Source organism: Eurytemora carolleeae, unplaced genomic scaffold (genome assembly GCF_000591075.1).
Source record: "Eurytemora carolleeae unplaced genomic scaffold, Eaff_2.0 scaffold124, whole genome shotgun sequence".
NCBI lineage: Eukaryota > Metazoa > Arthropoda > Copepoda > Calanoida > Temoridae > Eurytemora > Eurytemora carolleeae.
The window spans coordinates 129,952-150,890 of NW_019396953.1; the positions used below are offsets into that span (position 1 = coordinate 129,952).

The 20,939-nt window shown below is 30.5% G+C and overlaps 1 protein-coding gene across 2 annotated transcripts; it reads left to right on the forward strand.

Annotated features, from left to right (window-relative positions):
* On the forward strand, window positions 1–10,535 carry LOC111710468 (uncharacterized). Of its 2 annotated transcripts, XM_023484567.1 has the most exons (8): window positions 136–208; window positions 2,342–2,429; window positions 2,592–2,772; window positions 4,021–4,101; window positions 6,435–6,511; window positions 6,704–6,733; window positions 6,806–6,850; window positions 9,999–10,535. In XM_023484567.1, exons 1-8 carry the CDS (start codon window positions 181–183, stop codon window positions 10,252–10,254), a joined length of 786 nt encoding a protein of 261 aa, XP_023340335.1. In that variant the 5' UTR covers window positions 136–180; the 3' UTR covers window positions 10,255–10,535. The 2 variants fall into 2 exon arrangements, with proteins under 2 accessions (XP_023340337.1, XP_023340335.1); XM_023484569.1 differs by lacking the exon at window positions 2,342–2,429 and having other exon boundaries at window positions 1–208.
* Window positions 10,536–20,939: the final 10,404 nt, after the last annotated feature.

The window sequence follows — 20,939 nt, forward strand, 5'->3', positions numbered from 1 at the left end:
AATCTATAAAGTTAATCAGATTATTTTTCAGATGTCAATATTGGAAACCAATCTTATTCAAATAGAATAAGTCTGAGTGATAAGATAATTCCAAAACAAATTACATGACATGTACATTTTGTTTACGGAAATTAAGCAGGCATAGTCAAGTAAATTTTGGCATTACATCGTTTCTTTTGAATGAGAAACATGAGCAGTACAGGGGGAGGTAAAATTATTTTTATAAATCTTAAACTTTTTTATGCCATAAATAGTTTTTTAACTATTTACTTCTTATATATTCTACACATCTAAAAGGGTTGAGGTTAAAAACTAATCGTTTCTACTCTTATTATTATGTTTAAGCAACCCTGTAGATTGATGTCAAATAAAATCTTTCCATAATCAATTATTGAATTAAATTAACACAAAGGCTAACTAGGTATCGTAAATATATGTATTTATTATGTAGATTCAACTCAATTTTCTTTTAGTGCATATTTTGGAAGAAACTAATCTTTTTACCAAAAATCTTGTTTTAGACAACTTTTGAACACTTTTCTTTATTTAGTTTATTTTTTCATCTTTTTAAATTTAAATTTTGTATGTCATACCAAACCGGAAATTACAATTTTTTATGGAAAAAAATGTTCTTTCTAAAATAGTGCATAGCAGAAACCATAAATATGCCTGAGAACTAAAATATGAATAAGATTGTATAATTATATCTATAATATAAAACAAAAAGTGACTGCAAAGTGGAAGTCAATCTCGCGTATTATGTATGATGTCATAACATGAAAAGAAAAGAGTAGAATAATAGCATTTTGTGGCTTCCTTAGAATTCTATGAATCTTGAATACAAATAGAAACGAAATGCAAAATATAGATGGAAATATCTAAATTCTGAAATTCCAGCTGAAGTTATGATATTTTCCGCTACCTTTTCGGTTTCAAGTTTCCAAGTTATCTAAAGTATTGATTAAGTAAATGTAACCGGATTCAACGTTATGCAGCCTATATATCAAATAAAGCGTTTCGTTCAATATTAGAATTTTATGTTAATTTTTGAAAACTTCCATGCCCTAGAAAGACGACGAAAGCAATGTGTTTTTGATGTTGTTATAGAGCAAATAGATTTATCTGAGTTGGGAACTTTAGAATGAGATACCTGTAATCCCGACTGCTTAATCGGAATATCCAATGTGGACACTTTTAATTTCTTGCTTAATCCACTCTTTTTTGGGTATTGTACAGAAAAATCAAAAACCAGTTTTTCAAAATTAGAGAGACCCTCCCGATTCTGTATGGTAATTTTATATGGCGGGCAAAATTTCAAATTTCCCATCTTCTGAAATGCGACTGTGATTGGTTGAATTTTATACACTTTCAGGATACAAGTTACAAGATTAGGTTAGTCCCGAGATTAAGAAAAAGCGAGGATCAAGCATTAATCTCGGTATCCACCATTCTAAAGTTCCTAGCTCTGTTTATTTAAAAATTCAACTTATTACGTAAAATTGGGCTGTTTACACTGCACAATTGCCGCATTTCATGTTGATTGAACTATTTAAAATCAAAACTTGATTTTAAAGTCGTCTTCGTTGGTTCTCATTGTATCTTTAAATAGATGGATTAGTAAAAGTTAGGTTAAGCAGGTTCATAGTAAAATTATGCGTACTATAATAAAAAATATGATTATTAAAGTAAACTTGATATTTTCTCCTATCATGCTTTTCAGGGACTCTCGGCCAAATTTTAATTGACCCTACAATTAAAGAACTAAATTTCCGATTCACGACCGTACCCTTTTTTCCGAGCAAAGATGTAAAATATATCCTTGTCCTTCCTTCAAGTTTTTTTTTAATTTGGCTGCAGATTTATGCAGCAAAGGCAAACAAGGAAATTGACAGAAATTACCCCTTTCCATTGTAAAAACAAAAATATCTATCTCACTAGCTATTAATACTCATGTAACTCTTTAAACAAATGGTCACATGAAATTGCGTCGACAGTCCCTTTAAAATTATACAGTGCGAACCAAAAAAGTGTGGAAGAGGAATACGGCGTTATAGTAATACTTTACTGTAATCATGTTGTTACAAAGCAAATATAGTCTATTAAATCAATTATTAGATAAATTGGTTTGTTTACACTGCACAAATGGTGTGTCTCAAGTTCAGTGGATTATCTAAAGTAAAGACTGAAGTCTAAAAGTCGTCCAGAGTTTGCTGGCTCTCTCTATAAGCTGAATGATAAACTAATAATATATTTAGATGTTGGTGTATGTTGGGAACCACTACCTAATAATATATATAGATGTTGGTGTATGTTGGGAACCACTACCTAATAATATATATAGATGTTGGTGTATGTTGGGAACCACTACGGAAGATCAGTATAAAAAGATCTCTCTCACCCTCAAAAATCTCCCAATACGATCCTAAAAGGAAAACAAAAACACAAAAATATATTTTCATTTTATTTTGAAAAGTGTGTTTAACCATTTTTCTACATATAACTACAAATAACTTAAGTTGTCAGAAAATCATACTTAAAATATTTTTTCTTTTTTAATAATTGTTTCACTTAATGTTTTTGTTTTTGCTCAGACACACAAGAAGGAAGACTAACAATCCCCTGCTTCTTCTGAGCCAAAAACTAGAGTTTATACAACCCCTACCCCTCGACCCCCTTCACCGTGCTGGTGCCCCTGAGCCAAGTTCTCCTGAAGAGCCCCTGATCTCCTCTGGACTAGAAAGTTTAACTGAGGAACCTGAATCACGAACTCAGGTTAAACCTTTATGTTCAAACTAGCCTGGGAAATACAACACCACAGTTTCAGTAGAAGTACATATTTCCATTTAGTGTATAGCGCCGATATAAGGTTATATCTCTAATTGGATAATGAGATAGATAGATAGATAGATGCTACCGCCATGCAATTTCTTTTGGTTCAGAATTGACAACAAACACATGACTGAACCCTGATTGGATCAGGCTCTAATGGACTCGGCATACTAAGTGACAACTTTACCTGTTCCGTAAATTTTCTTAATAATAGTTAATCTACTTAACTTAAACTTTTTACCCAAGCAAAAATTAATTCCATAGTTCTATAGAGTTAATCAACCAAAATATGAGGCAAATCAGTCCAGGGGTTCAATTGGACATCAGGCTTCCATAGTCCATGGCGCTACGCGTCACTTTTCTAGTAACAGTTAGAGCTCTTAAATGGATGAAATTCATTAACTTTTAATGTTTTAACATTGTTTTTATGTCAAACATTATGTTGCACTTCAAACTGAAGTAAATTGTAAGAGTAAAATTTCTTATGTTTTCAATCATAACTCTTTTACTAAAAATGCTCTTTAGGAGAACAGAAAAGTTTTGAATTTCTAATTTGTAACAGGATAAATTTACTTTTGTAATTATTGTGCTTAAAATCGAAACTAGAGGAGCTACGAGGTCACAAAGTGGTATCAGTAATGTAGCCCTGTCTAGTTTGCAGTGGCTGAAATGGGCAAAACTTTAATTGGGATAAACTGATCTGCTCAACACCGGCACTAAACCTTCCATGGGGTTTGGTTCAATCAGTTCAGTCGTTATTCCACGTTTTTTTTGATACAAACGAACAGACAAATCGACTAGATAAAAAATATGTATATATATATAAATATTATTTTTATACGGAAAACTTGTTAAAAGTAGAAAACAAACTTTTATATATTAAACTAATTTGTTGATTGCTTACAATATGATAATAATTAAGTTAATTTTGTATTGAAAATAAATTAACATTTTTATTCATGCAGTTAATTTTTTAATAATTGAAAAAATAATATTCAATTTATTGTTTACACATTGAATAATCTGTATTCAATAAATAGTTTAATAATTGACAAATTGATATTCAAGTCGGTTTACAGGGTTTAAAGGGTAAGGGGTTTAAAGGGGAAACGTTGTAAATTGCACCTGAAACTATTAAACGTGAGGTCAACTAAAACAAGTTGACAGTCCCTTTATATAAATTCTATGTAGACTGAGAATGATGTTGGAACAGATAGACTGGGCTCTTTAAACTCATTCGACTCCACCTCACTTCCTTGGACTCACTCTCAAGTACGCAATTTTTATGTTTATTTTTATCTTTTAAAATATATATTTGATTAAGGTTTATTTCATTTCCTAAAGTATGAACCTAGACTTTTGGGGCATTTTGCGCACACTTAAATCAAATTAATAGATTTCTAAAAAAATTCATATTGACATTTTTTCAACTTCAACCAGCCATAAGCTTCCTAAACCGTCATGATGTGAGTGTGACAAAAAAACGTTGGACCCGACCGACCAGTAGCTACATTAAATTAGGATTTTTGCTTTCTAAGTATCTACAATAAACCTAATCTATTTAATGGATATAATTATTTTCCATATGGATATTGGATGTTTTGGAATATAATGTAAACATATATACATTTGATTAATTGGACGCAGTATAATTATTCAGACAGACAGAGATAACTGACAAAACATATCAATCATATACATTGTGCGTCTTCTTCTTCTTCTTCTTCTTCTTCTTCTTCTTCTTCTTCTTCTTCTTCTTCTTCTTCTTCATCTTTTTCTTTTTCTTTTTCTTTTTCTTTTTCTTCTTCTTCTTCTTCTTCTTCTTCTTCTTCTTCTTCTTCTTCTTCTTCTTCTTCTTTTTCTTTTTCTTCTTTTTCTTTTTCTTTTTCTTCTTCTTCTTCTTCTTCTTCTTCTTCTTCTTCTTCTTCTTCTTATTCTTCTTCTTCTTCTTCTTCTTCTTCTTCTTCTTCTTCTTCTTCTTCTTCTTCTTCTTCTTCTTCTTCTTCTTCTTCTTCTTCTTCTTCTTCTTCTTCTTCTTCTTCTTCTTCTTCTTCTTCTTCTTCTTCTTCTTCTTCTTCTTCTTCTTCTTCTTCTTCTTCTTCTTCTTCTTCNCCCCCCTGGGAAAACACCAAGTTTGACCGTAACACTGACAGTTGTTAACACCTATAATTTCTCAACTTTTTCCCAGGAAAAATGTTAAAAATTCGAAAGAGGAGAACCCTACATATGTTTATACAAAGCATATGTAGGATTTTTTTTATTATGTAATTGTATTTATTGAAATAATCTTATGAATTATTTTGTTGTATAAACAATGTTTTATAACATTAGCGCGTATTAGTTACAAGTTGAAGGGCGAGGCTAATTGAATCTAGAATTTAAAGAATTAAAGTGCCTGGACCCCTACAGGGGCTGCTGATGCAGTTTTAGAAACACGGATTTAATCAAATACACTTTTCCTCCTTTCTTCGTCCCCTTTCTATGCAGTTCCTCCCCATTTTCTTTACTTTTTTTTCTCATCTCATATAGATATATTAAATTTTTTTTCCTCCCCCCCCCTAAAATTTTCTAGTGGGGGGGGGCAGGAAAAATGTGTATTATACTCAACCATGGAAAAACTACCTAACCAATTCAGAATATATTTGGGGCACTGGATTTGAGTCTTTGCATTGAACTATGATTTTCTAACCGCTATATCTTTGCTACCCAATGTCTGATTTATTTCAAACTATGAATTATGTTAGATTAAATAATCTAAGTTTGAAATATTACAGCTTTCACCATCAGGCTGAAAAGATATTAGGATTAGAAAATCAGAGTTTGTGACAAATACTTAATTCCTATGTGTGGGAAAAATCTTAAATATATATTTCAAGGGCAAATTTTGTTTTTTTTTGGGGGGGGGGAATTTTTTCTATTGGGGGAAATCTTAAATCTTTGTTAAAGGGTTATTTTTTTGTCGGGCGCAAAACTTTTTTTGATAGGGCTGTAAATGTTGAAGTTGGTGTATTTACAAAACATTTGTGGATACAAAAAATTAAATTTAGGTGCAAATTACAAATATTTGATGGAATTCTTAAAAACTAAGGGTTACAAATGTTGAACAAAGAGGCAAATTAAAGTCTGGTGGGGCAATTTGAATAATAATGTGTGAGTATTCTAAACATCTGATTTGTGGGCATTTTTTAAAGAAAGGGGGCGAAAATAAAAAAGAATCTTAGCTTATATTGAAATATTTTACAGTGAATTTGAGTTTGCTTTAAGAATGAGGGAAGGTTTAAAAAAATTACTGTGGGGGCATATCAATTTCAAATTTTCGAGAAAATTAGCTATTTTTGGAACTATATAGACTCCTGTTAAGGACTTCTGCCCCCCCCCCCCTAATTGCGCACCTGCTTGTCCCCCGGGGCAGAGCAGCTTGTGTACACCTCCTTCTACATGCATATTATATATTTATGTATATATACACAATTCTTCTAAATCTAACACTCTCAGATCCGTGAAACAAAAACTCTTTTTGCCAAATTTTCGGTTTATTTAACCATCTTCAGGGCATATTTTAAAAAACATACAAAATAAGAAACTTGAATATTAAATGTTTGTAGAGCTCCTTGTCCCGGCAGGGCAGCTTGTTGTACACCTCCTCCTACACCTCCTGGACTAGACCAGAAGCAGGACACAGGTAAATTTCATGCTAAACTAAACTTAATTTTCTGTGTGGAAATTTTCCACATTTTGATTCAAAACAATTCCTAGGTTTTCCATGTTAAAAATGTCGGTATATACATGTATTACTTCTTGAGAGTGAAGCAATTCAATATGGTTGTTCCATTTGTTTATATGATAGTTGTGTTCCTAACAATTCCATTTTTAGGATATCTGATTGTTGTGTTCCTAACAGTTCCATGTATAGGATATCGGATAGTTGTGTTCCTAACAGTTTCATGTTTAGGATATCTGATAGCTGTGTTCCTAANATTCTTGACAAGGATCCTAGTATTAGTATTAAACCTCTAAACAGGTAAACTAATCGGAACAGTAAAATTGTTAAATCTTTTTTTGTTGTTCTTTCAGAATTTATTGAAAAAAATTGTTAAAAAGCAACTTTATTTTAACAAAAAATCAAATAAATGCCTCCTAGAGCCTGGTTATGAAATTTACAAAAGTACGGTCGTGTAAACTTTATTTTGATCAGGGTTTTTTACATGATTTTTTTATTGGATGATGTGCATTGTGCATTTTTGATTAAGGGTAAAGGGAGGAGAGATTGTGGGGTGAGAAGGGGGGCTTGGAGGGGGAAAGGAGGAGATGGGGTGGTGCAGGCAACCCTACAGATAAAAATACCGAATGCAATTGAGTTTTGTTCAAAATATTATCAACATTTTTGTTTACCGATTATTTACATCTATTTATCGACATTTCAACTCAAGTTATTTCTAACTAATCTCAGGCAATATTAGATTCTGTACACGATATTACATCCATGCTGTCCAGCACACTGTACATGGCAATACATACATGCTGTTCGGCACACTGTACACGATATTACATCTATGCTGTACTGCACACTGTACACGGTATTACATCCATGCTGTCCTTCACACTGTACACAGTATTACATCCATGCTGTCCTGCACACTGTACATGGTATTATATCCATGCTGTCCGACACACTGTACACGGTATTACATCCATGCTGTCCGACACACTGTACACGGAATTAAATCCATGTTTTTCGGTACACTGTACACAGTATTACATCCATGCTCTCCTGCACACTGTACATGGTATTACATCCATGCTGTCCGGCACACTGTACACGGTATTACATCCATGCTGTCCTACACACTGTATACATGGTATTACATCCATGCTGTCCTGTACACTGTACATGGTACTATATCCATGCTGTCCTGCACACTGTACACGGTATTACATCCATGCTGTCCTGCGCACTGTATAGTGCACGGTATTACATCCATGCTGTCCTGCACACTGTACACGGTATTACATCCATGCTGTCCTNCCCTCCCTGTTTTTGTCCGTTTTCATTGTTGACCCTCCCCTTGCCCCTGGAAACAAAGAGCAAAGACCAAATCAAAAAATTTATATATACATTTTTTTGATGTTTTATTTTTGCTGATATTTGTGTTTGATTTGTGGTTTTGATCTGTTTTATCAGATTCTGTTTGAAAACTTTGAGTCAGCAAGCTGTCAGCTGAAAGTGCTGGGTCAACGTAGTGTCAGCAAAAATTCAAAGGACGCTGAGAAAGTATTTAAAGATTTTAAAATATTTGAATACTCTTCCCTGATCTTTTCAATTCGGTAGAAAATAGTTTGACCTGACTTATTTATCTAAAAATGTTCAAGAAAATAATCACATTTTGAAGGTTTGAAGGTTTGAAGGTTTGAAGGTTTGAAGGGTAATTTTATGAACCTTTGTCGCAAATTTTGCAATGCCCGATTCACATCAGCACATTTTATCAGATGAAAAATGTAGAAAATAATGTTTCTTTTTTAGGTTTAAAAGTGTTTAATTCTGATAAATCCTATATGTTTTCCTGGAATAGAAATGCACAAATCCAATTGAAAACAATAAGTTTTCAAAATCATAAACATTGTCTAATTCCTACTTGAGCAGACAAAGCTTTGTGAATCGGGGATTCCATCTTTTCATGACGCTCTCTTGAAATTACGCATACACGCCCTTTAAGTTAAATGTTAGACTTTACATTAAAGTACAAATATGTAAATTTTAGACCTTACATTAAAGTACAAATATGTAAATTTTAAACCTTACATTAAAGTACAAATATGTAAATTTTAGACCTTGCATTAAAGTACAAATATGTAAATTTTAGACCTTACATTAAAGTACAAATATGTAAATTTTAGACTTTACATTAAATTACAAATATGTAAATTTTAGACCTTACATTAAAATACAAATATGTAAATTTTAGACCTTACATTTATGTACAAATATGTAAATTTTAGTCCTTACATCCAAGTACAAATATGCAAATTTTAGACCTTACATTAAAGTACAAATAGGTAAATTTTAGACCTGACATTAAAGTACAAATATGTAAATTTTAGACCTTACATTAAAGTACAAATATGTAAATTTTAGACCTTACATTAAAATACAAATATGTAAATTTTAGACCTTACATTTAAGTACAAATATGTAAATTTTAGACCTTACATTTATGTACAAATATGTAAATTTTAGACCTTACATTAAAGTACAAATATGTAAATTTTAGACCTTACATCCAAGTACAAATATGCAAATTTTAGACCTTACATTAAAGTACTAATAGGTAAATTTTAGACTGACATTAAAGTACAAATATGTAAATTTTAGACCTTACATTAAAGTACAAATACGTAAATTTTAGACCTTACATTAAAATACAAATATGTAAATTTTAGACCTTACATTTATGTACAAATATGTAAATTTTAGACCTTACATTAAAGTACAAATATGTAAATTTTAGACCTTACATTAAAATACAAATATGTAAATTTTAGACCTTTCATTAAAGTACAAATATGTAAATTTTAAACCTTACATTAAAGTACAAATATCTAAATTTTAGACCTTACTTTTAAATACAAATATGTAAATTTTAAACCTTACATTACAGTACAAATCTGTAAATTTTAGACCTTAATATGTAAATATATAAATTTTGAAACGTTGCCACGAGAAAGTCATGACAGACAAATTCTGAAAAGGACAAACTAGGGTTTCCAACTCAAGTGGATTTTACTAGCACGCAATATTGCACATTTCCGTACAATTCCGCGCAACGGGATTCCGATTGGAAACTCAAGGACAAACTCTGTAAATTATTATTTCTGATCGTTTCTTATCCGCTACGCAAGGCCTTGAGCAGGGTCCACCCCCCCACCTCCTACTATGGTGCAGCACCCAAAAAAATAGACCTAACCCTTGATCAGAACCATTAAATATATCTAACAAATCCTTTTTATTGAAAATCAATTTTGCAAAATCTAATTCCGAATTTGTCGATTAGAAATTTCTTCTTCTTCCGTTATTTTCCAATCCAATTATTGCACATTTTTTTCTTGAACTTATCAAATAGTGAAGATAAAGTTTGGAAAACATTTTATCAAACATTTTTTTTTTTTACCAGGAGCCGGTCTATTCGGAAGAAATCGTCCGGCCGACTGATGAAGCGGGATGGTTCTGCCGACACCAGTCGAGATATCGACGATATCGAGGATTTTGAGTTCGACGGAGGAGTTGACGAACTTGTACACGATGACGAGGATCTCCCTGAGGATGATCTGGACCGTGAGACCATGAAGAGATCGAGTCTCCTCCTGCTGGAATCCCCTGACCTCGCCTACGTCAGCATGAATCCATCGGCCGACGAATTTTCTAAATGACGAAAAGCAAAGACGACGGAAAAAAGCTTGTTTCCGTTTTCAGAAATTTTGTAAACAACAGAAAATTACAATTAATGACATGAAAACATGAAAAAGTGAGTGAAAAAAAAAAACACTTTATGTGAATAAAAATTTCAACTTATTTATTTATATGATATTTAATCGTATATTCATGCATATTTATCTCTATTCTCTACAGTATGATATAGCAATCGATCTTTAATTGAATTTTAAAATATGTACTACTTTAAACCTTCTTAACAATATATACATTTTTTAAATGGACTTTGGCTGCCAAACTGATATCGTCTTTGTTAGAACTTTTTTTAGCCAACGCAGAACACGTTTTTAAATTTCTAAGATTAAGATGAGAAATGCATTAGGGTGCCCTGCGCCTGCAATCTATGCAACACCATGCATTGGGCAATTTGTTTCGCAGAATTCTTGCAATCCTTAACTAATAATAAAACTCATTTAAAGGGAATATACAAGGAGTTAAATCGTATTATAACTATTTAAAAGATATAAACTTGTGAAAGAATTTTAATTCAGTTTATTTTAACATTAAAACTATCGTAAAAAGATATAACAGAAAGCTAATGATATGGATAATTGGATGAAAGTTAGATGTACAAAATATTTTGAAGAGTAATCGTGAGAAGATTAATGACAAAAAAATTGAAATTTGCACAGGGACAAAAGGTGCAATATTGATTTTGCGCATTTTTGTTGATGGCGTCTTCACAAAATTCTTTAGAATCTAAAAAAGAGAATTGTAAGAAAGGTTTTGTAAAAGCTTTTAATTTTGTGAAATTTTTAATGTTAATAAAAGAGTACTTTTAAAATCAAATAACTATTTTTTTGAAAACTTTTTTTCTAGTTGATTTCAAAAAAATCTACCAGATTTTTTAGTGATATTTAAAAGTTATTATTTTAAATGCAGTAAACACCTATTTTTAAATTGTATTTATTTTATTGGTTCAAATACATATTTTTGAGCTTAATATGAAGATTATTATGATAAAATGTTTAAAATATAGAATTTAGCAAAAAGAAGAAACATTTGCGGAATGTTGAATATGTTTGCTATTACTGGGACCTAGCAACTCTACTTGTGTTCATGATACATCAAGGAATAAGCCAAGAATTTGCGGAATGTTGAATATGTTTGCTATTACTGGGACCTAGCAACTCTACTTGTGTTCATGATACATCAAGGAATAAGCCAAGAATTTTTTTGTTGCATTTTTGGATTGAAAAAAATGTTATCAATATATTATTTTTTTTAATGTGTATTGTTTGAAAATAAGCAAGGTTTTAAAATAAAATAAAATGCATACTGGTTTAATTTGTAATATATAGCATATGCTTTGATAGTCACCAGTTCATAATTTTACGTAATTTCAAGTTTGATATTTTGTGCGGAACATCGTTGATCTTTAACGCTTGATCTAGATATCCAATGTTGGCACTTTTAAATTTGAGGTTTACTGCTTGATCCCTCAATAAATGTTATCCTTCGAGGTTATAAACATCACTGGATATCAAAGATGAATTAAATTAATCCGTAAGATTAAGATCAATGTTAGATCCCGAGATTCACAACCTCATAAGTTTTGATTTATTGTGAAAACGAAACAGCTTAGTCTATAGTACAAAGGAATTGAGTCTTAGCAACAAACTCCGATTTTCTTATTCCTACATCTTTGCAACCCATTGTCCTGGACCCTATAGATATTTCAAACTATGAATTCTGTTAGATCAAGTAATAAAAGCTTGAAATATCAAAGCTCCATACCATCAGGTTGCAAAGTTATAGTGATTTTGAGTTTGTGAATTTGAGTTTGTGGAAAAGACTCGACTCCTTTGATATCTAATGCAAAATTCATCATAAATGACACAAATCTATATTTAATGATGTTTACAAAAGATTTAAAGAGAACTGATTATTACATCAAGACCCTTTGTACACAGGATGCCAAGATCTAATAGATTGTACACAGTATGTCAAAATCGAATAGATTGTACACAGGATGTCAAGATCGAATAGATTGTACACAGGATGTCAAGATCGAATAGATTGTACACAGGATGTCAAGATCGAAAAGATTGTACACAAGATGTCAAGATCGAATAGATTGTACACAGGATGTCAAGATTGAATAGATTGTACACAGGATGTCAAGATTGAATAGACCAAAGAAATGTTTATTCCGAAAAACCCAACAGGTAAGTTTACTAGGAAAATACGAATTTTAATATTTATATATATTTATATAAATGATGTATGTATAATGAAGGACGTCTGTGCCGCAAACTGTTATTAAATTTTCTAATCCCAATATCATGTATAATAAGTTTTAAATATAAAACTATGAAGTTGCAAAATTTAGAAAATTTGAGTTTTTAGACTCAATTTCTTTTCAATTGGTTAATTGAAGATTAATCTGGCCCAAATAGTGCTTTCTTTTTAATCAGACTCCTGCAGAGCATTTGTCATCAAACAAAAGAAAAGTTGAACAGAAACCTAATGATCGAAATGTATCTTTAAAAATCATGTTTATTTTTGAGAAAAATAATATTTTAACAATGCTGCAAATGAAATGCTTATAAAGTACAGGGTGTCCCACGAAACATGACAGTTGGTGAATAGTTTTGAATGTCTTCTTCCACATACTGTATTAGATATTGAAAACTTTTGCAGTTTATTTCTTAAAAAAAAGTTTAACTCATATATATCATACTGTGATCAATTTTACTATAGTATAAAAGACGTTATTAGTCTCTTTAGAACCAAACAGCTGATCAAATTATGGAAGAAGACATTTTAAACTATTCATCAACTGTCATGTTTCGAGGGACACACTGTATAAAAGAATAATAAGAATATTTGAAAAAGAAGACGACTTTTTTTGACGACCTTACTGCACCTCAAGAATAATATAACATCCAATTTATACAATTTGTAAAATATATAAACACAGATAAATTGGTTAAAAAAAAACACTGATAAGAAGATACAGGCGTTTAAGGAGGTGGTTGCAAACCCCCCCCCCCCCTCTCCAAACAGAATTAAACAAGAAACATTAAATTGAATTGATCAATCTTAATTATAATCTCCATCATGCTCATCTTCACCTTTTAAGATAAATTTATTATAGACGTAATTATAAATATTTATAAATGGATCCTTGATAAAATTTCTAGATTTGAAAATTATGATTATTTTTGGAAAACTCAGATTTTTTTTGATAAAATTAATTCTAATTTTTCATGTTTAAATTTAAAGTGCAGTGCAATATTTTTAAAATGCCGAGGCTACGATTTTCTTATTATCATTAAAAATTCATACTTGCAACATCACCCTACGACGACATGTCCTATTTACTTTTTTGTTTAGTGGAACATCCTGTTTATTACAACATTTCAAAACTTGTGCTTGCCAATTTTTTCCGTTTCCACAATCTTATTTCTTGGCATGAAAATTCTACTTCATAGAAAATATTTAAAATATGATTTAAAGTGTTGAGTTCGGAAACTGCGGAGAAATAACCTGCAGTCTCCAGTCAGATAGAATCAAAAAATAACTTCTCAGTTTTCAGCTTGTCCTCAAAGGATAAATTGAAAAATAAGCAGTTTTTAGCTTGTCCTAATAGCTAATTGTAGAATAAACAGTTTTCATCTTGTCCTAATAGGACTAATTGTTAAATAAACAGTTTTTAGCTTGTCCTAATAGGACTTATTGAGGAATAATTCGTTTTTATCTTGTCCTAATAGGAGTAGGACTAATTGAAGAATAAACAGTTTTCAGCTTGTCTTAATAGGACTAATTGAGGAATAATTAGTTTTCATCTTGTCCTAATAGGACTAATTGAAGAATAAACAGTTTTCATCTTGTCCTAATAGGACTAATTGAGGAATAATTAGTTTTCATCTTGTCCTAATAGGACTAATTGAAGAATAAACAGTTTTCAGCTTGTCCTAATAGGACTAATTGAGGAATAATTAGTTTTTATCTTGTCCTAATAGGACTAATTGAAGAATAAACAGTTTTCAGCTTGTCTTAATAGGACTTATTGTAGAATAAACAGTTTTCATATTGTCCTTAAAGGACTTATTGTAGAATAACCAGTTTTCATCTTGTCCTTAGGACTAATTAAAGAATAAAGAGTTTTTAGCTAGTCCTAATGGGACTAATTAAATAATGAACCGTTTCCCTCTTGTCCTAATAGGACTAACTGTAGAATAAACAGTTTTTATCTTTTCCTCATATGACTAATTATAGAATACACACTTTTCAGCTCGTCTTCATAGGACTAATTGTAGAATAAACAGTTTTTATTTTATCCACAAAGGACTAATTGCAGCATGAGCAGTTTTTTTTCCTTAAAACTTGTAGGGATGTCGGTTGACTCAAATGTCCCATGGGACAATAAATCAGCATAACATCTCGCTGTAAGGGGAATCATGGGTGTGTAGTATTGGTCTGCAGGCCGTAAAATAAATTTAGTTTTTTCATTTAAAAAAAGATAAAAATTAATCAATTTTGAAAGTCAAGAATGTGATCCTGCGATAGTTATATTTTCCATGACATGGGTTCTAATTTAGAACTTCTAAATCGTCGTATTAAAAAAAAAATATTGATATTGGTTTCCTACTCTAGAGGTGCAGTCAGCATTATTGGTTCCCTACTCTGGAGCTGCAGTCAGCATTATTGGTTCCCTACTCTGGAGCTGCAGTCAGCAGTATTGGTTCCCTACTCTAGAGGTGCAGTCAGCATTATTGGTTTCCTACTCTGGAGGTGCAGTCAGCAGTATTTGTTTCCTACTCTAGAGGTGCAGTCAGCAGTATTGGTTCCCTACTCTAGAGGTGCAGTCAGCAGTATTGGTTTCCTACTCTAGAGGTGCAGTCAGCAGTATTGGTTCCCTACTCTAGAGGTGCAGTCAGCAGTATTGGTTTCCTACTCTAGAGGTGCNGGGGGGGGGGTAAAAAGAGGAAAAAGGTAGAGGGGGTGAATAGAATGTTGTAAATCAAATCTAAACAAATGATATAATTGCTTAAATCAAACAACGTTTTATAAACAACCTGCAAATATAAATAATGATTATGATCAGTGTGCTTTCCAAAAATTTGCGGATTTTCTAATATTTAAATTTCAAAGAAAAAAAAGCAAACCAACTTTAATTAATTCATCAAAACAAAAATAAAATGATGACAAATTTAAAGAAAATGTCAACATAAACATCATAAAAAGAATATAAATTAACACATTTAAAGTTAAATGACTCTATTCAATTTGTTTGATTAAATTGGACCAAAATTAAGCTTAAACCTCGATATTGCAAAAGTCTGCATACTAAAGATTTGTTAATATTAGATGTCCCTGAATTGTCCGTGGAACCCTGAGTAAACAAAAAACTAAGAATGCACATTAGTTTTCTTGTTCAATAGATGGGTTGATACCTTCCAGCATGCAATATGTACCTTCAGAATCATCTATGTCTTAAGCATCATATCTTACAGAGAGAGTCAAAAACCATGAGACAATTTGATGCAGATATGTTTGCTAAAAACTTGGCGATGTGCAGAGTAAAGTTTGGGAAAGATGCTTTATTGAAGCAAAGTTTTTGTTGGGTAGCATACATAGGATATCATTTTTTACCTTCAAGTTAATTTTTAGAAATATTTTTTTGAGCAATCATATCTGCAGCTATGATTTTGTTTGATAAATGCAAAGTTGGCCGAAAAAAAGATTAGTTATTTTAAACTAAAAGAGTAAAATAACTTTGGTTGAATTGAAAAAAGTGTACATTTAATGAGTGTATGAGTAGAGTAAAAAGTATGGAATATTCTGATGAATTTTGGGGATCACTGTCCAGTTAGGTTATTATCCATGTTCTGATATAGTCTCCCACGGTCCTTGTTCTGCAGGGATATAGCAAGCTAGATAATTACTGGAAACCAGGAACTAGGAGTAGATATATAGAGTAGAGTAGAGATAACAAGATTTGCTCTTCAGAAGTTTGTCTTTTGAGTTTATTTATGGAGTTTTTTTCACGAGTTTGTTTTTTATGAGTTTGTCATTTAGGAGATCGATGTCTTTCAGGAGTTTACCATTTATGAGTTTGTCATTTATGAGTTAGTCATTTATGAGTTAGTCATTTATGAGTTAGTCATTTATGAGTTTTTCATTTATGATTTAGTCTTTCAGGAGTTTGTCTTTAAGGATTTTCTCTTTTATTAGTTTGTCATTTAGTAGTTTGCCATTTAGTAGTTTGTCATTTAAAAGTTTTTCTTTTAAAAGGTTGTCTTACACAAGTTTGTATTTCAAAAGTTTGGTACCTCTCCCGAAATGAAGTTTGTTTGTCACTTGTATATACTCCTAGTCCTACGGTTTACAGAAAATTGGAATAGTTTTTCTTCACCAAGTAAAGAAGGAGCAGCTTTGTTATGTTGTATACCTTTTCACTTTTATACTTTTTGGGGAGAATAATATATGAATAGGGAAACTTTCATAATAATGACAATTCTTTTTTTGATATTGACAATATTATTTAATTGCATAAAGGCATCAAGCGAAAAAGATTACCTGAAGATAACCAGAAAGAAAAAGATTACCTGATGATAACCTGAAAGAAAAAGATTACCTGAAGATAACCCGAAAGAAAAACATTACCTGATGATAACCCGAAAGAAAAAGATTACCTGAAGATAACCCGAAAGAAAAAGATTACCTGAAGATAACCCGAAAGAAAAAGATTACCTGAAGATAACCCGAAAGAAAAAGATTACCTGAAGATAACNGGGGGGGGGGAGATGAAAATACAGTGAAAACAATAAAATTTTTATATGATTTTTTTAAAACTAAATTCTTAAATTCCAAGAATATATCTATACAGTGTCTACCCTCACAAAATTTTATAAGGAATTGAGTTTTTGCCTCAAACTCCAATTTTTGAATCCCCATATCTTAGTAATCTGATGGTTTCAACCTTTGATAACTTGACAACTTGAACTGACAGAATCTGGCAAAGACTTAATTATTTTGTGCTTCTGAACTACCTAAGCAAAACATATGTTAATCTTTACTTGTCAAAGAGATTGAATTTAATTTTGATAGAATATATCGAATTAAAATGGATGTTTTATATGATATAACCGAGGATGGTGTGTACGTACTCATTGAGATGGGATTCAGTCTGATTACGATTGTTATGAATGTCGTCGTACTTGCAACAATAAAAAACACGAACAGGTAAACTTAAAAAAGAGTATCTTCTAGTGGCTTATATAATGATTTGGCAAAGAAAGCAAAAAGTTAACAGCTGCAGGTTATCTTTAATATAAGGAATTAAACAGACAGTGTAAATTCCGAACAATCGTTTCTGTAGTTTCATACTTTGTGGCTAACACTGTAAAGTTAAAAAATTGTTTATATTTTATTCCTTCACATTGTAGCACAGTAAACCAGAAAACTGTGGAATAGGAAGACGACATTAAAACACTACTCATGTGTATTTAATAATGTTACAAATATAATAGTCCTAACAGTAACTTATCAAATATTGCTTATTATTATTAAGTTATTAAGTAAAAATTGATGTTGCTCATGTTGTTTGGATTATCTTAAGTCTGAAAGTCATCTTGAATAGGTGATCACTATAGTAAATAATGAGTTTTAAAAATGTAAAGCACAAGTTGAAAATAATTTTTTTTTTTAATTGTCAACAAATTCAACATAAAACTATTAAATAATCTTCTACTTTCTCAAATAAGTTTGACGTTGTCGGTTCAGACTAACCTGGGTAAAAAATTAATTGATAAAAACTTGAGATATTTCAAATTTAAATCAATATGTCATTAAATTTGCAGTTTTGACATTAGTAGGTTATCAATCTTTGAAAGTACACTTTTTAGACATATGCAGGGTTTGGGTCACCTTCAAAGGATGAAAATTACGGAAATTATTTAATACAAGCTGAAGAGCCCGGCGTTGCCCGAGGAAAAAATTTTTTTTGAAAAAAGTTGAGAAAAATTTTGCCTATCGGTCCAGCCATTTGGCCGGCTATTCTCAACATATATATATATATATATGAATGTCTTGTTTTATTCTATAGATTTAATTTTACAATTAAGGTTTCCTACAGCTATAAACTTGTATTAACAATTTTCAGCTATTTCTTTACTCCAGGCCCACATATTTCTGTAATTTATTAATTAAGATTATTTATTACCATATGATTAGAATTGGTTGCGGAAATAAATGATATATGATTTCATTTCATTTAATTTTTACCAAAAAATTCAAACAAAATTACAATCTTCATCTAAGGATGTTATTTATAAATAATAATAATAATTATAATAATAGCAATAACAATAATAATAATAACAATAATAATAATAATAATAATAACAATAATAATAATAAGAATAATAATAATAATAACAATAATAATAATAACAACCAGTTGATTGAATTGGATACAGTGGTTTTATTTTAACAATTGAGGAACGATTTTTACATTATTTTAGCTTTAACTGGATCATTTTTAATTTTTCTATATTTTTGATGTTTAAAAATAAAAAGGAAAAATGAGGTTTTGTAGCTCTTGTTAAAAACATCATAATTGCTTTCGCACGACAAACAAACCCCTTTTTATTGCCACTAAGTAAAAAAAAACGGTTAACGGATAGCAAATGCAACTTTTATTTTTAACATAATCTTTTTTATAAATTCTATTAAAGGTTACTCTTGGATCCATGTAATGCCTATTTTGCTAACCTATGCGCTGCAAACATTGCAATAGGTAATAATATATAGATGGATAGATAGATAGATAAATAGATAGATAGATAGATAGATAGATAGATAGATATATAGATAGATAGATAGATAGATAGATAGACAGATAGACAGGCAGACAGACAGACAGACGACCAGACAGACAAAAGACATACATACATACACCAAGACAGACAGACAGATAGAAAGACAGACAGACAGTTACCTTTTCTGTTTTTCCCCGCCGTATGCCTGAAATTTTTGAATCCAAATAAATCTGCAAAAATAAAGAGAACAGACTTATGTTTTATAGGCTTAACATCTTCCAGAGGGATTTTATGTGTTTAGCATATATCAAGAAAATATCATGTTTTCATTTATTTACATTAAACCAAGTTTAAAAGAAAATTTGTTTTAAAATATAGAAACATGATTTAGAATAAAACCAATTCAACCCAAAAAATAAAATCAAAAAATAATGTTTTTATCAATGTAGTACCGTTTTAAATTTATTCTTTCTCAATTTGAGTTATTTTGATATCCTTAACAGTTTGATAATATCTTATGTTTACGCAGAAAGGTCCAAAGAAATATAATAATCATTATTTTTTACTTTTAGATGTTAAAAAAAGTGTCAGAGGATAGTATTTTTAGATGATTAAACTTAATCCGTGCAAAACTTCTCTGATATCTTAAAGGATTTAACTTAGTCCGTTTGACCTTTAAGTATCAACAAACAGTCCCTTTAAATATTTAATTTCAGGTACACTGACTAAGATGACCCTGAGTGTGGTGATCTGTAGCTATGCTGTTGCTAAGGAACTTTTCACATTAAAATAATATCAAAATTTCAAAATTTTATTTTGTATTTTGTGGTATTTTAGGTTAGTACACTATTGTAATGTATTCTGTGGTATTATAGGTTAGTAGACTATTGTAATGTATTTTGTGGTATTTTAGATGAAAAATATAAGGGTGGTTTTCATATCGCCTTCAAATTTAATTTTTCAATCTAAAATATCTCGCCCTCCCCCCCGAAAAATTATGAAAATCAAGTCTATTATAGATTTTTTTTTTGATTTTGATCATGCATGCACTTTCACAAACAAATCTAAACACGCTTATGAAAATGACTTAAAAAGTTTAATAATTACCGACACAAAATGACAAAAAAAACACATTACATCCATACGAAAGTCAATAATGACATCATATTTAGCCAAAAAATGTCCACTTATATTTATCTAAATATCAAATTTTGAAAAATTTCCAATTTTTTCAATTCAAATCGAACTTTTAAGTTTTAACATCAAATAACCTTGAATATTTTCTCTGATAATTAAACCTTGACGTGTTCAGATTCAAAGGGGAGAAGGGTTTTGAAATATATATTGCTGTTGCAAGCATGTAAAAGATAGATTTAATTATATTTTGTTGTATTTCTTCAAAAAAAAAGAAAATGTGATTGAATAATTCTCTAGAATGATCCTGAAGTAGAATTCAGGGAAACTAAATTAAATCATAAAAAAAGATGAATTTATGAATAATTTTTTTTTTCAAAGACATTTTCAATAAAATTGATTAACAAAGAAATCAATGAAGAGTAAAGAATTCTATACAAACTTTATTCAAAGGTTTCTTATAAAAATGATTATAATTTAGATCTAAAATTTTTTCATAAAAAGATTGTTTAAAAGATTAAAAGACTAAAAGATCTGAAAGAACTGAAATAAATGAAAAACAAAACTGTTCTTTGAATTTTCATTAATAGACATTTTTAGAGAGAAATTAGAGATTAAGACAACCTTTTGAATTGAGTAGTTTTCTAAAATATCAGATTAAAAAATATTTTTATGATTAATTTGTTCTAGATGAATTAGATTCTGTAATCTGTAGATGT